At 32.0% G+C, this 16,536-nt stretch overlaps 1 protein-coding gene across 1 annotated transcript in view; it reads left to right on the top strand.

Moving 5' to 3' along the window:
• LOC106072510 (polycystic kidney disease protein 1-like 2) overlaps positions 1–16,536 on the top strand; it is a 28,759-nt gene that overhangs the window by 3,242 nt on the left and 8,981 nt on the right. Inside the window, exons 3-25 of the mRNA XM_056021089.1 lie at positions 143–295; positions 602–720; positions 1,018–1,185; positions 2,443–2,532; positions 2,740–2,877; positions 4,342–4,429; positions 4,940–5,118; positions 5,214–5,447; positions 5,638–5,873; positions 6,097–6,207; positions 6,388–6,494; positions 6,601–6,642; positions 6,737–6,837; positions 7,302–7,529; positions 8,228–8,398; positions 8,771–8,931; positions 9,101–9,283; positions 9,468–9,618; positions 9,771–9,927; positions 10,151–10,279; positions 10,483–10,679; positions 12,037–12,154; positions 12,746–12,993. Of these exons, the coding sequence (XP_055877064.1) occupies positions 143–295; positions 602–720; positions 1,018–1,185; positions 2,443–2,532; positions 2,740–2,877; positions 4,342–4,429; positions 4,940–5,118; positions 5,214–5,447; positions 5,638–5,873; positions 6,097–6,207; positions 6,388–6,494; positions 6,601–6,642; positions 6,737–6,837; positions 7,302–7,529; positions 8,228–8,398; positions 8,771–8,931; positions 9,101–9,283; positions 9,468–9,618; positions 9,771–9,927; positions 10,151–10,279; positions 10,483–10,679; positions 12,037–12,154; positions 12,746–12,993 (3,509 nt within the window). The remainder of the gene's footprint in view (positions 1–142; positions 296–601; positions 721–1,017; positions 1,186–2,442; positions 2,533–2,739; positions 2,878–4,341; positions 4,430–4,939; positions 5,119–5,213; positions 5,448–5,637; positions 5,874–6,096; positions 6,208–6,387; positions 6,495–6,600; positions 6,643–6,736; positions 6,838–7,301; positions 7,530–8,227; positions 8,399–8,770; positions 8,932–9,100; positions 9,284–9,467; positions 9,619–9,770; positions 9,928–10,150; positions 10,280–10,482; positions 10,680–12,036; positions 12,155–12,745; positions 12,994–16,536) is intronic.

Below are 16,536 nucleotides of genomic sequence, written 5' to 3'. Positions count from 1 at the left end.
GTTCAAAGTATGAGATGTGTTTAAGCAGTCATATAAACATTTAATTTTAATTAGTTTCAATTCAAAGTTGACATTTGAAAAAAAATTGAGACTTTGAAGCTACTTATTAATTTTTTATTGTTGGAAATCTCCCATTAAATAGGCATAGCTCTAGAGACTATTTTCTCACTTAAATGTATTGGCTGGAAAGATGAAGAGATACGAGCAACTAGAAGCCAAATGGATACAAATTTTGGTCTACAGTATGCAATTTATCAGACAACATCTGTTGGGTTTCATTTGGTTTATTTTGGAAGTAAGTAGTTTAAGATATTTTTGAACATTCAAGATAAGATCTTTTTTTTTGTTGACAAGAAATCATCAAGTTTGGTGTTCATGTGATAAGTTTTACTTTTATTCATACCTTAAACCAACATGCAAAATGCATCTTATTTTTATTTGTTTTTATTTATTTTTTAACATTTTGTCACATTTAGTTATCTGTCTAGATGTGAATTTGATGTTAGATTCTATTTAATTCAATAAACAGAAGTAATTTATTTGCTGAAAATATTAGTTTAAAATTAAAACTAAATCCTTGAAGTAACTATATTTTCTTTAGGTGAGGTTCAAGCTTCAACTCTTTTATCTGACTGTCCAAACTCTGCATTGTCTTGTGAAGTAGTTGTATATATAATAGACATTTATAGGAGCAAAGTAAACTTTACTCTTAATGTTCAGGTTAGTGAGTAATGAACTTAGTTATTATTCTAAATAATATAGCCAATTTTAATATCAGATTCTAAAATTCTCAGACCTCTAACAACAATAACAATGTCTTAAGAATCGTAACTCAACCAATAGATCATTGAAATCACATCAAATAAACATAGAATTTGTCAAAACTTACAACCAAAATTCTTTAAAAGTGTACAATACAATATACAAATATAATTGTTACAGATATGCATTTAGAAAAAAAATGTATCAGAATAGTTTGAATATAATCAAATAAATACTAGAATTGTTTACTAACAGATCAAGCCAATGTATAATCAGCTGACTACGTCAACATCTACAACTAGTGGTAGTGTGGATGATATTGCTTTTGATATGATGAAGAAAATGAACTCCAGTATAAGTGTCAAGGATTCTTTAAAGATTGCCAAAAGAGCAGCCACTTTGACATCCTCACTTTCATCTTTGGTAGGTCCTTCTAGTGAACACTTCATAAGTCTAATGTCATTTTCATTCTATGATATTTTGTGTGTGTTTTAACTTTATTCTGAGGATTAATGTATGTAAAAAAATGTACAAATGTTTGATTTATATATATATACATATATATATATATATACATATATATATATATATATATATATATATATATATATATATATATATATATATATATATTGTTACATATTTCTGAATCTTCTGGCTAAATGTACTAGTAGGCACACAAATAAAAACAATGTATAGAACTTGACGACTAAAACTTTCAGCTTCATATAAACTATTAACTCTAACAATTTGTTACTGTAACATGTAGCGTAGAAGACTGTACAATATCTGTCAGTTTACAGTTAGCTATACTTCGTTGCAATTCATCTCTTCACTTCGTTGCAATTCATCTATTCTCAACTTGCATTGAGCCGTATTCCACAGAACAGACCAACGACACACTTCCCAGTGTTGCTCCAGGTCTCCAAAAGCTGAACCAATTCGTACTCAAGTCTACCGAATCAGAGCCGCACATGTCTTACATCGACTGTATCGACTGTAACGGCTCAAGTCCACTGTAGTTTGCTGTATAGACTTAAACGACAGTAGTCCACTCCAGTTAACTCTACCCTAGTTAACTTGCATCGAGTCGTACACATTTCTCTTCCACTAGAGTCGCACACGTCTTACATCGTTTGTATCGACTGTAACGGCTCACTCACGACTGACTTTCACATTAACTCTCTGGCTTATATAGTCCCTAATTGCTCCTCCAAAGTTGCACAAACACTGCTAGTATCTTCTGGAATAACACGTGAGGAAACGTCACATCCTGTCTTTGTTTATACATGTAGATTCCAGAAAACATCGGCTGCAGTGTCATCTTGCCAGGGTCACAAGTTGTGACCTCTATCTGTCACTGGACATTGCTAGTACCTTCTGGAATAACACGTAAGGACACGTCACATCCTGTCTTTGTTTATACATGTACATTCCAGAGAACACTCGCTGCTGTGTCATCTTGCCGGGGTCATACGTTGACCTCTACCTATCACTGTTCATTTGTAACAATATATATATATATTTATATATATATATGGGGATATGTGTATTTAAAGAAGTAGGGGTTGGCATATTTATCTGTTTTAATGCAGAAAACACAAACACTATACAATTTTTATTAATGTAGCATTTAGCATTATTGCTGCTAAAATCATTGAAAACAATTACTTTTAAAAGGCTAAATCTGTTAGTGAGGAGCAATTAAATGAAGCAACTACCACCACAGCAATTCCTTTAAATAAGCCAGTGGTTACCTCTTTTTCTCAGGTATTGTTCTTTTTTAAATCTAAGTAACACATTTTAAATTTAGATCTTTTTTTTTGATGTACAATGATTTGATTGTTAACAAAAAAATGTACAACCAAATGAGTTATAATTAACAGTTGTCACATTAATTATAATTATTGATTGTGTTAAAATTGTGATTGTTAAGGTTTTATGTACTACATTGGAAGTTTGTTTTTTTTATTTCAGACTGCAACAAATTTAGTCGAGATAGTGGGGGGTTTAATTGAAAATTATAATGTCAGAGCCCCTGAAGAAATACAAATGATGGCTAACTCCATGTCAGTTCTGACTAATGACACAAATCTGATGACACCTGATTCAATGGTAAACTATCCTTTACATCATCTGCATGGAGAGGGGGAAACTACTATTAAAATGTTCACTTTTTAAAATTCTTGTAAATTGAAGAAGTGGTATATATTGCTACTAAAAGAAATAAGAAAATAAGAATTGGTTGTTAAAAATACTGAATTCCTCTAGCTTATGAATATCTAAACATGCACAAATCCTATTTAATCTTCTACATAAAGTAAAGTTCCTTTTTCAGACCTAGTGTTCTATAGGTCAGATTATGTAAAGGCCATCTTTCTGTGGCCTATCGTTAAAGAGGGTGTCATATGGCCAGCACAACAACCAACCACCTTTACTTTTCCCCAAATAATGTCAGGAACCCATTAGAGCTGGGTGGACTCAGAGACGCCCAAAGATCCCGAAATTAATTATCCCAGTCTTCACCAGGATTCAGACCCTCGTCTGGAAGTCAACCTCTATGCCGTTTAGCCACCTAAGTAATCTTCTTTATAGCTACTTCCAATTATTTATACTATATAATCTTCTTTATAGCTACTTTCAATTATTTATCCTATATAATCTTCTTCATAGCTACTTCCACTTATGTACACCATCAGCTCAATATACACTTCCATGTGATACCTTATAATTATACTTTTCAAAAAGTCTCTTGTTCAAAAAATGTTGTGAACATTTATTTGTATTTTTTGTTAAGAACCTCTTCACGTTTTCTTCCCCTTTGTTTCTGGATCGACTTTTATTTATTTTTGTCACTTTATTTTGTTTTGAGATTAAAAAAATTTCTACTACAAAATGTCTAGGTGTACAAGATTATTTCTTTGTGACTATGGAATTTATTTTACAATACAATATCATTCCTCACTGGCTTAGAGGAAAGTAGCTGGCAGCAGATGGCCTATGAAAGAGTTTGAGAGCTCTCTCAAAGGTCACAGGAGACCCATAGACAGGTTCAGATGACAAAATAAAAGTCAAATAGACCCCTGGGAGATTATGGATTTATCTGCATCAGATGTGGTAAAATTCTGCAGGTTACAACATAGTTTATATAGTCATGTGAAACATGGCACTCATCCTTAATCTTCAGAATCATTAAAATGTATTTTGTCACTATCATTATTCCTCAATTTTAAATTATTGTTACTATTTTCTTTAGCCCATCACTTTCTATCCTTTATTTCAAATGTCCTTATTGATTGAAATTGTGAGGAAACAATTAGTCATTGATTAAATGTCATTTTATTATTCAACATTTTCTTTACAAACATATAATTTAATTTAAATACTATATACCACATATATAAAACGTTTATTCTGACATAATGTATATTATGAATCAAGAGACATAGTGTTTATAGATTTATTGTACTTTGTTAAATATTAAATTTATGGTTAAAAAAAAAAGATTAAATGTAAAAATGATTGGACTAATACATAAATAAAAAAATTAATTTATATTTATTATTTATTTTAATTCAGGTAACAGCATCAAGTGCTGTTCAGTCTTTGACAAATAAAGTGAAAAATGTGCAATCAAAGTTACCTGATTTAAATCATTGCATTGATGGTAATAGCAAGTTTGACTTTGTTTTCATTTACACTTCAATTTTCTTTTCTAATCAAAACTAATACATTGGTTTAATATTAATATATTGCAAAAGAAATTGTGTTTATTAAAAACATTCTTCTTACCACATTTAATAAAACTTAAAGGCAAGGTATATGAAAAGACAATTAATTAGAGTTATAAACTTATATGGATGGCAGCCTGGTCGTGCGGTTTGCACGCTGGACTGTCGTACAGATTTATCGATGGTCCCGGGTTCAAACCCTGCCCGCTCCCATCCCCCGTCGTCCTGCGGGAGGTTTGGACTAGGAAGTAATTATCTTCAACTCTGAAGGAACATCCGAAACATGTAAAACATTTTTTTTACATGTAAGGTAAAGCGGATAAAATAGATAATTTAAGTTTTATACTGTTGGGACCATTAAAAAAAAAGGTTGATACAGATAGCAATTTTTTAAATTAAAAATATTTTTTTTAACATTCTTAAGAATATTGTTTTCTGAAATCTAGAAATAACAGACGTGATCCACAATATCATAGAGTATCAGTCTAATTACAACTTAGATGACATCTATTCTAATATTAAAATGAAAGCATTGAAGCAGGGACTCAGTGATGTAGAGACTCAAAATTTCATTGAATCTGAGATACAAAAGATGGATTTACAAGTCTATCAACAATCTGCACAGGTAAACATTGACCATGAAAACTAATAAAGATTACTATTACTAATTATTTATTGATACTATAAAAATGTATAAATCTGTTGTAATATTTTGTTTAGATTGAGAGCATCAATAGCAATATTACATCCTCATGGGATCAACTTCTGACAGTGCTGCCCAAAATGGAAGACCCTACTGGAAAGTTTAATAAAACTAAACAAAGTTATTTGATGACAACACAACAGACCACCATTGCTGATGTCACAAACTCAACAGACTACATTCCACCACTGGGATTCACATTTGATGGTGTAAACCTTGGTGACAAGGACCAGTCTCTCATGGTTGTTAAAGTAAGTCAACTTCCTTCCTTATGGGTTGTAGTTTCCTTTGTTTGCTTAGGCAAATAAGTGTATATTTTTATCACATGGCTTTTACAGTAACTTTGTATAATTGTTTCCTATGAAAAAAATATGATATTAAATATATAAAACTAATATAACATTTTCTCATGTTGCAGTTTTTGTTGTTTTTTAACTTTAGGCTATTAAGACCAAGAATATATTTATACAAGGACAGAACTCTAAATTAATCAATGCTGACATCATTATTGGCTCTGTTGATGACAGTGATGGTAACAAACTGAATTTATCAAGTCCTAGAATCATCCATGAAACAAAAGAAAGTAACTGTAGCGTGACAGAAACTTTAACAACAATAACCCCTCAATTTATTGAAGGTGATGCCTCCCAGATGTTCTATCACCAATTTGAATACAAGTAAGAAAACTCTGTCATTGTGTAATGTCTTCTTCTTTTATTAATAACAGCTTAGAGAGTATTTCAGACATGCTCCAATGCATTTCACCTTTCAACATCACATGTGAATAAAAAGATTCAATTCTAGAGTTTGACTGAAAAAAAAAAACTTTATAAAAAATTTTAAATATAAATATCAGTATTAATAAATAAAATGTAAATATAATATACATTTTTTTTTCAGACAAACCCATTTGTTTTTCTGCTTGAAACTGCGTCCTTTCAACCCTTTGGTTACATATACCTTGTATTTAAGAATGGACATTGAACCAACAGATTTAGTCTATGATATCAAGTTAGTTTAGAGGATTGCTAGTGTATCGATAAAAGATAGAAAAAGACTATAAAACTTTCAATAAAGTATTTACTTTGTTAAAAAATTAAAATTTACCATCATTTTAAAAGTTATGATGTAGATTTATAAATAGGAAACTAATTTGTTTAACAAAAACAAATTTTCTCTTTTGCTTTCTAGAAAGCAGTTGACAAGTAAAACATTTCAACCTTGTGAAGAAATTTGTTTTCCACCTAAAACATTTTCTACAGCTGGAACTGTTTATATTGGTCTAAAACCTAATATAAGTATGTCCATATCATTTTTTTTGCTAAGTTTTTATCAATGTTATGTTTGAAAAATCTTTTTAATTAAAAAAAACAATTTTTTAATTATATAAATATTTTTTTGCAGATGATACTGTTAAGTCAAGTTTAAACTTACAGAAAAGATCAGGTATTGATCAGCCATTCATGAGAATACAAATTAGTTGCCAATATTTGTTGCCTCCTTACTCAATGTAATATATACTAATGTCTATCTTGAATAGATTCTTACAATCTGAATGATGCATATTTATTTGGTGTGACAACATCTGCATGTTTCTCATGGAATGATACAGTCAAAGACTGGCAGACTGATAAGTGTAAGGTAATTTAAAAGAATTATTTGGTTACCTTTTGCTCTGTTTATGTACTGTATGTTGGGGGTCATTAATAAAACATGATTATGAAGCTCTACCCTCAATGATTCCACATATTACTTTGTAAAGAGATATGTACATATATAAAAAAAATTCCAGAATAAGATTAACTTTGCTGCATATTTTTCACTGAAGATAAAAAACAAAAACCCTTAAATTTTTATTGAGAAGAATTGTCTAGTAACATAAATTTGTTTTTAACTAAGAAAGTTAATGAAAATCCAATCACTTATAGCTAAAGGAGTAATAAAAATTGTGATCCAAACTTCTGATGTTAAACTGAAATGATAATCTTTCTCAATAAAACTTTAACTCATTTTATTTATCTCAATCTATTCTTTTTCTCTCATTCATTCCATTTTATCTAATTCTAAAGAATCTTTGCTGAATAGGTATCAATTGATTTTTCCAGCTGACTAAAGAAAAAGGCAATGTGGTGTGTACCTGTGGAGATGGAAAAGAAATAATTAGTGCAGTCTCTTTTAATTTTGAACCCAATACAATTCACTTTGGTACTGTCTTCAGCAAGTTTGACATTAAAGCTCAAGGCATAGTCTTTGGTGTACTGATCACTTTGTATGTAATGTTTACCCTGACAGGATTTTGGGCTCACTACATGGACAAAAAAGGAATGTTTCAGGTAATATGTTTGTATTTGTTTATTTCTGTTATAAGTTGACTGTAGGAATAAAAATTGAAGTTAAATTTATGACTGGTATTAGTTGGCCAAACTTCATTCTTGATAAATTGAAAAATATGATTTTGCTTAGACTAAAGTGCTTAACATCTTTAACATTATAATATATAGAAAAGAATTTATTTTTTTTTCAAAATCTTTAAATATAATAAATAAATAAAAGAAAACTAGCTATAACATTTTATAAGATTTATAGATTTTCATTTGAAAAAAACAACAAGCTAACTCATTTTTTTTTCTGACTTAAATCAATTTCTCTTGGTCATCTTTAGAAAAATACATTTAATAAAAGAATTATTGTCATGATAAAATAATTATTTTGTTGTTTTTTTCTCTGAACTTATGGCAAGTAAGTTATTGTATTCAAACAATTAAATCTGCCCTGTTCACGCTGCACTTTGGGCACTTGCTTGCACTGTCTTTGCACTTAACATCTGCTGTACTTTCAGTTGCCCCCTATTTACCTTATATTTAATATCTCATATTTACAGAGACATTTAATGTTTAATATAACTTGTTTAAGTGATCTAGTTTCTTGAGACATTTAATGTTTAATATAACTTCTAGTGATCTAGTTTCTTGAAAAAAAGTTATTTAAAATCTGGTCTCAGTATATAAAAGTAAACAAATGTTCTCCTCAGTGGGGTGTGTTCCCATTGGTTGACAACTATTGTGATGATACCTACTTTTACCTGATCACTGTCCACACTGGGCTCAGAAGGTCTGCTGGGACAAAGTCTAATGTTTACTTCTGTCTATCTGGACAAGATCATGATACTGGGGTCAGAAAGTTGTCTGATGGAATTAAAGAAGTGAGTCTTGAGATAAATGCAAGTTGTTATTTTTTACAATGATTCTATAGAAAAATCTTTAATAAATTTAAATACAACTATTCATCAAGCCTTAAAAAGTAAAAACATTGTAGCAACATAAAAATGTCTGTCTGGTGATGTGGTGTGCCCTTTGAGTTATCATCTCGACACTCCCAGTTTGAAAACCTCCCCTACACTTACCCTTGCTTTCCTTGCTTGAGGTTTGTGCTAGGATTTAATTATCTTCAATTCTGAAGAAACATCTCAAACATGTAAACAAAGTAGAAATAATTCAAGTACCAAAAACCTGCAATTCCATACTTAAAATATGGTGATTAATATTTAAGAATGTATTAACAAATATATTTTTAGGGTTTCCCTTCTGGTAGTGTGAGTCATTTTGTCATGGCCTGTGATAAATGCTTAGGGGATCTACAGTGCATGAAAATCTGGCATGATAGTTCTGGCAAAGGCAATGCATCTACATGGTATTTGGATCAAATAGATATTGTGGATCTACAAAGTAATAAAGCGTATGTTTGAATACAAATTTTAGGTTTAATTGCTACAAAAGTTACAAATGTTGACTCTGCAGCATAATGCAATCCTTATAGCTTTTGTAAAGGACAATTTAATTGAAATAACAAAAATATCTCTTTTTATATAACAGAAAAAAAGCTTCTTTTTTTTTCTAAATTTTAGCTTTTATTTTGTCTGCGGAGAATGGCTGTCACCAGAATATTCATTAGAAACAACAATAGCTGCTACTTGTGTGGATGAACTAGAAACATTGAAGAATCTATTTTTTACTAATACAAAACAGCATCTCACAGATGATCACATATGGCTATCTGTATTTATTAGACCACAGAATAGTCGGTTTAGGTATGTAGCTGAATTTTTGTATCGAATCTTCTTTGTCAGTGTTTAATTTTAATTTTTTTTTGTTGTCTTTTTTAGATAGTCAGAAAACATGTGTTTAGTTTTTACTACAATAAGTACAAATTATTAACATTTCTTTCTGCTATAACTTAAAAACATTACACTTTGAAAAATATTCTTTTTACAGCCGAGTTGAAAGGTCAATGTGTTGTCTTGCATTTGTTATGCTTGCAATGATCACTAGTGCTATGTTTTATAAGATTAATGTTCCAGATGTTAACAGGAAGCAGGATAAAGTTGATTTTGAAATAGGACCATTACGAATTGGTTATCAGCAGGTAAATTTGTTTTTAGATATTTAAAGTATGACCTATTCGATATTTAAAATAATAACTAGCACTTAGACTTTTATATTTTATCAATTTTATTTGTTACATTTTTTTATAGTGTATTTATTTTTTTTTCTTTGTATATGTTTTTTTTTCAACAGATTTACTATTCGTTTCTCTCTGCTTTGATCACGGCCACCCCAATGCTGACAATTATGACCATATTTAGAAAATCGAGAACTAAATCAGATCTGCCAGTTAAAGAAGAACATTTAGATACATACAAGGTTACAGAAAATACACAGAGTCACAATAAAGGTTAGTTTTATGTTTTTATCATTACATTATGTAGGACTTTGTTTTTCAATAGCAATGGCTTCAGTATCAATTGTTTTTTAACTGGTGTTACAGAAAAAAGTCAAATGTTTTTTCACATTTATATTTTCAGAAAACAAAAAATAGTGCTGTTAAGTTCTTTGACATGAATGTTTGAATGAAATTTAAATTTTATTTTTGTTTTCATAATTGTTTTTTATTTCAGATGAAAAAAAGAAAGAAAAGGAACTATTTGAAAATTTAAAGAAAAAACAGTGCAAATGTTCCTTGCCTTGGATGGTGAAATTAGAAAAACAGTTGGAGGGAATGGAGAAAATTTTATTAATAAAATCAAGTAAGTTATATGAAAAAAATGTGACACTTAATATCTATTATCATGTATCTAATTTCATTAGACCAAAAGTAGGGCTTTGATGTCTAATAAATAAAATAAATAATTATGAATTTAGGGCATAAAAATCATCCTTTTAATTTATGTAAATGTAAAATTATATTTTTAGTTTAAAGTTTTTTCCAATTCACTTGCATATTTTCAAGGTTCTCGAGACCTGAAAGGTACATGGCCTCAACAATGTCGATATTTGGCCTGGGTTCTAGTAGCTATGACTGTGGTAGTTTGTAGTTTCTTTGTGATACTGTACAGCATGGAGTGGGGACAAGATGTAACCAAAGAATGGCTGACTACTTTCATTTTAGCTTTTTTACAGTCTCTCTTTGTAGTGGATCCTTTTAAGGTAATAGCAAGGTCTACTATTTAGAACTCTGTTTCTTTTATTTTAATATATATATATATATATATTGTTACATAGCTCTCCTACTATCCAGGCTCTCTTCAAACTGCACCACACGACACAACGAACTTAAAGAACCTCACAACTCAGGGCTCCAAAGTATCAGTCAGTTTAATTGCAAATACATTACAAACACTGTACAGTTAGCAACAACATTAACACTGTCTTTTCAAAAACCTAGTCTTGCTCCGCCTGACTTCACACACCGTGCTGGTTCTCGCCTCGTACTGGTCACATTGCGAGGTAACGTGAAGTTCAGTCTTTCTGACACACTCGCTCTTATATAGTGTCTCTACTGGCCTTCTAGAATCGGATGGAACGTTCTTGACCACTCAGAATGATAACAATTGTCGTGACTTGCGTGCGTAATATTTACACACAGGTCGTTGCCGAACTGGCGTGTACTATCACTGGTCACAGTTGACCCCTCATCCTGCGCTGGACTGGGGCAATTTGGGTAGGCTAAAAACACACAGCACTATCCCCATCTGTGTCACCACCAGGTTTACAACAATATATTTTAAACATAATTATGATTCTGAAATGTTATTTCTTTAAAAAGGACTGATTGAAAAAGGAATTAATTTGTTTTCTTTAGAAAATATAATACGATCATTTTTTTTTTAAATAAAAACACATTTGTGTAATATTATTATTGTGTGAGAGCAATTCCGCTGGACTCAATATCTGAGCCACTTGTGAAGGCCAGGAGTCAGACTGGTTGTCAGAGGCTATTTGAGATGCATGCCATTAGGAAGCATTTTATAGGTAGTGGAGTGCTTACATCCATTACCACTTCCAGCAATGACAACAGGAGAAGGGGCAATGGCGAGTAACTGGCGCCTTAGCCATGGCTAGCTACTCACCTAGGAGAAGGAAAACTCTAAATTCAAACCTCTGTTGCCTTGCAGCTATACCCAATCATGGGAAAGGCTTCGGGGTCAACCCTGAGGAAAAATCAGGAGCTGGTGACGCTAAGGCAGTTAGCAGCAATCAGTGCTACACCCTGGCAGAACCTGTGACGCTGCTGACCCCAAACTGTATCGGCGCTGCCATTCCTCTGGATACATCAACTGCATGGAAGGGGGGGGGGAACTGATGTGTGGGTGACATAGTTCCGACTACAGCCCAGGCATTCATTTCATGTCCATGAGATGATCCATAGTCACTTCATGACTGAGGGAGGCCATTATTGTGTATATTTAGTTTTATGTAAGAATTAAATTTTTGTTTTACAAAGATCTTTTGAACAAATCCATAATTGAATTTTAGAAGTTAAAATACTTTTGTTTTTTTCTAGGTTATAGTTATTTCAGTCATTCTTGCTTTGTTGGTGAAAAAAGTCAAACAGAGGAGTTTACATGAGTTAGATTTATCCCTCATTTCTGAAGTCAACAAGGAGTATGGATTGAAAGAAAGTAAATCATTGTATTGATTTAGTTTTTAATTTTTAAAAATGACACAATATTACATGCATATATCACTTGGTAATAGTGTTATATTATCACAATAATGATGTAGATCACATGCAAACAGTTTCCAAATGTGATTCTTTTATATGGAAATGAATAAATAAAATACTGATGCAAACAGTAAGAACAAATTTGAGAAATTGGCAAGCACACTGGATATTAGAGCATGGGAGACTACCCTAAAAAATTTACAACAAATAGTATAGTAGGAGGTGCGGTGGCTGAACGATAAAGCGCTTGGCGTCCGGGGTTCAAATCATGGTGAAAACTGGGATTTTTTATTTTGGGATCTTTGGGCGCCACTGAGTCCACCCAGCTCAAATGGGTACCTGACAGTAGTTGTGGAAAAGTAAAGGTGGTTGATCATTGTGCTGGTTACATGACACCCTCATTAACTATAGGCCACAGAAATATATGATCTTTACATCTTCTGTTCTACAGACCACAAGGTTTGAAGGTGGGACTTTTACTTTAGTATAGCGGAACAATCTATACTGATAACTGCATTTAAATAATAATAATCCACCTTTGTTTTAGGTCGTGACATTTCTTCTGTTATCATGGACCTTTCAGCACCCTTGTCACAGTCAGCTCTGAAGATGGTTACGCTGAGGCGCAAGATTTATGTGATGATAAAAAACACCTTGACAGAGTTCCTTATTCATACAATTTATCTGTTGATAGTCAGCAGCCTTTGTTATACTAATCGCAGCAGTAATGCTTATCAGATTTATAAAGTTATCAATGATCAGCTTATTACAGACCATGTTTCTGGCTTTATGAAGGTAAACATTTAATTATTATGTGTTAGTATTCTCACACATTTTATTGATGATATTGCTTCAAATATATATTTTTATATAATTTGTATGCACTGTCTTGATCAGACAATAATAATAACAAGGCTTGTGTCTGAGTCCGAAGATTAACCCTAACCCTTTCCCATAGCTACGCAGCCCCAGCTGTGACCTACTTATTTTGCCACATCCAGCGCCGGTGGTTGATTTAGATTTTCTTTTCTTCAATTATGTCTGTTCTCAGCAGTGTATTTTCTGGAGGTCATTTACAAAAGCCGCAGGATTCACATTTGAGACCAAGTGATCAGAAAATAAGAAGTCTTGAACTCTTGTTCATAAGATTACCATTGTTCAAAATTACACAAGGTTATATCAATGTTCTAAACCAGAGGTGGGCAATCTTTTTGTATCAAGGGCCGCGTTAAGAAAAATTTGGGAATGGGGGGCTGCATATAAATATATTTATGTACTTACAACTTTGAAAAATACGCTAACTGTGTATAATGTCTTTTAATTCATATTTATACCTTATATATATTAACATTTCATTTTTCACATTCCCAATTGAGCAATTTCAACCAATTTTACAATTTTAAAAAATTGCTGTTGTCTTTTTACATCACAACATTTCACCACAAACACACAGTTGTACTTAATGTGAAGTATTTAACTGTTTACACTCATTCGTTCCCAAACAGTGAAACAAGCTTGCTAGTTGTTATCCTTGTGAATGCTGTCAAATTACAGTCAATCAGCATCGACCTGTGATTACACTTGCTTAGTTTCCACTAACAGTACTTGTTCACATGTGTATTTGTACCCAAATAATTTGAAAGTTTAGCAGCAAAGTTTTTTAAGTGTGGAAATACAGCTTCTGGCATCCTAAAACTCCTGTGGAAGAAATGACTGGAACTTCTCTTTCAGGTCATAATTTGTTTGGAGTTATGTCCTCTGAAGCGGAATCAGTTTCTGCGCTAAATGGTGAGCTGATGGTATTGAAAACTGGTTCTTCCACAATTAAGGAATCAAAATAAGTCTTTTACTTTTAACCATTTCACTAGAAATAGTTTCTCTGACTTACAAAGGCGTGGGATACAAATTTGAGACCAAAAGAAAATCTGCCGCTGATGACAGGTGTAGATGACAAAAAGAAAATCTAAATTGACCACCGGAGGACAATGGTTATGCCTGTGATAGATGAGACAAAATATGTAGGTCACAGCTGGGTCTGCATAGCCATGGGAAAGACTGCATTCCTCATTAATCTTCGAACACGAAGAGAAGCCTTACTATTATTATTAGAAATAGTTTCACCTTTCAGTAAAGGGAAATGAAAAAACCTGTTTTTACTGGCTTGTCTTGACAAATGGGAAAGCCTTGTTTAAAAAGATTTCACATGCACTTACATTTCAGCCATCGGAATATTTTGCTTCTATATCTTCAAGTACTTTATGGAACTGCCTGTGGTTAAGTCCCCTAACTCTAATATGCTGCATTATGGTTAATACATTGACATTTTATTCAGATTTGTGTAAACATTCCTGTTTAAAGTTTATAATAGTGATATTCTTTAGTTAAAATAAATGTTTTTCTCAGTCAAAGACGGAGCTCCATTGGTTGTTACACTTGCCACCTGAGACTGGGTGTATTGAAGTAGAGCCAATAAGAATAAACTTCGTTTACTTGAAACTTTTTATAATTAGACAGTTTCAATAATTTATAGAGGTATTTAGAAATATTTTAATATATTTGTATATGTGTATACTGTGGTCACACCTAATTTCTGTAGGTTCTGCGGGCTTCATAAAACACTATGGCGGGCTGCATGTGGCCCGCTGCTTTAATTTGCCCACCACTGTTCTAAACTGTTAATTTATATTGTGTTTGTTTAATTTCATATGCTCTAGCACAGGGGTGGGCAACCTTTTTGTATCGAGGGCTACATTTTTTTAAATTTGGGAATGGGCGGGCCGCATATATATATATATATATATATATATATATATATATATATATATATATATATATATAGGCCTATATATATATATATATATATATATATATATATATATATATATATATATAACTTAGAAAGATACTCTAGCTAACTATGTAGAATGTCTTTTAATTCGTATTTACACTATTATATTCACGTTTCTTTTTTTCCACACTCCACGTTAAGGAAATACAACAAGAGTTAGCAAATTTTGAAACCCATTTTACGATTTTCGTTTTAAATTGCTGTCGTCTTTTATATAACATTATCCCCACAAATATACAGTTGTACTTAATGTGCAGTATTTTACTTTTTACACTCGTGCATAATGTTCCAGAACTGTGATACTAGCTTATTAGTTGTTACCCTTGTGATTGCTGTCGAATTAGAGCCAGTCAAAAACGACCAGTAATAATTATACTTGTTTAGTTTCCACAAAAAAAAAATGCTTGTTCACTCAATGAGACAATATATGTTCCGGAAGTTAAATGTCGGGACGAGCCAAATTTGCCCTTGCGGAGCATCGCCAGAGATTGCTGGCCATGTCCTTCAAGGGTGCATACTAAATCAAGAGACCCGAACAAGATTCTGGCCCCTAAACCCTCATATAGAATCAAAACTATTCCGAGAACTGCCTGATCTGGAAACCACTGCGTGGTTAATCTCACATGTAGGATTACTGATCTGAACCCTCAAACATGTAAAATGAGAATGAAGAAGAACAGACATATGTGTACCCAAATAGTGTGAACAGCAGCAAAGTTTTTTTAAAGTGTGGAATTACAGCTTCTGGCCCCCAAAAGACTCATGTGGAAGTACTGACTGGAACTTCTCTTTGATTAGAGTTATGGCCTCAGGAGTAGAATCAGCTTTTGCACTAAATGGTGAGCTGATGGTATTGAAATACGGTTCTTGACGTCTTATAATTCGATTTTATAAATTGCACAATTAAGGAATCTAAATAATTCTTGTACTTATTATTTCACTAGAAATAGTTTCACCTTTCAATGACAAAACCTGTTTTCTTTTGCTTGCTTGTAGAAATGAGAAAGCCTTGTTTGAAAAGATTTAACATGCATATTTATTTCATAAGCAAGAGGCCCATTGCTATGGTATTTATGAAACACATGAAACACATGAAATCTGTCTTCCACTCTTCATTAGAAATATTGGTAACAAAGTTGCAGTCAATGTCCTTCAAGTAACATAACAATTTCTTACTTGAGATTTTATATTCTTCTCATTTGCCTTGCCCATTCTAAGATAGCGGATAGATTGGATTACTTGTTCATAAATCGAAACTACCTGTTGTTAACATCCCCTAGCTCTATTTAATTTGAATAGTAATTCTTTTAGGTTAATAACATATTGAAATTTTATGCAGCTTTGTGCAAACTTTCATGTTTAGAGTTTATGGTTGGGATATTTTTTTTTATAAAAAAAACAAAAAAAAAAAAAAAAAAACTAGTTTACTCAGTCAAAGATCAAGCTCCATCAGTTGTTACACTTGCCATCTTGTTCCAAGCCTACCCAAC

Source organism: Biomphalaria glabrata, chromosome 2 (assembly GCF_947242115.1).
Source record: "Biomphalaria glabrata chromosome 2, xgBioGlab47.1, whole genome shotgun sequence".
Lineage (NCBI taxonomy): Eukaryota > Metazoa > Mollusca > Gastropoda > Planorbidae > Biomphalaria > Biomphalaria glabrata.
The sequence above is the reverse complement of the archived record's forward strand: the minus strand, read 5'-3'. Positions and strand labels throughout refer to the sequence as shown.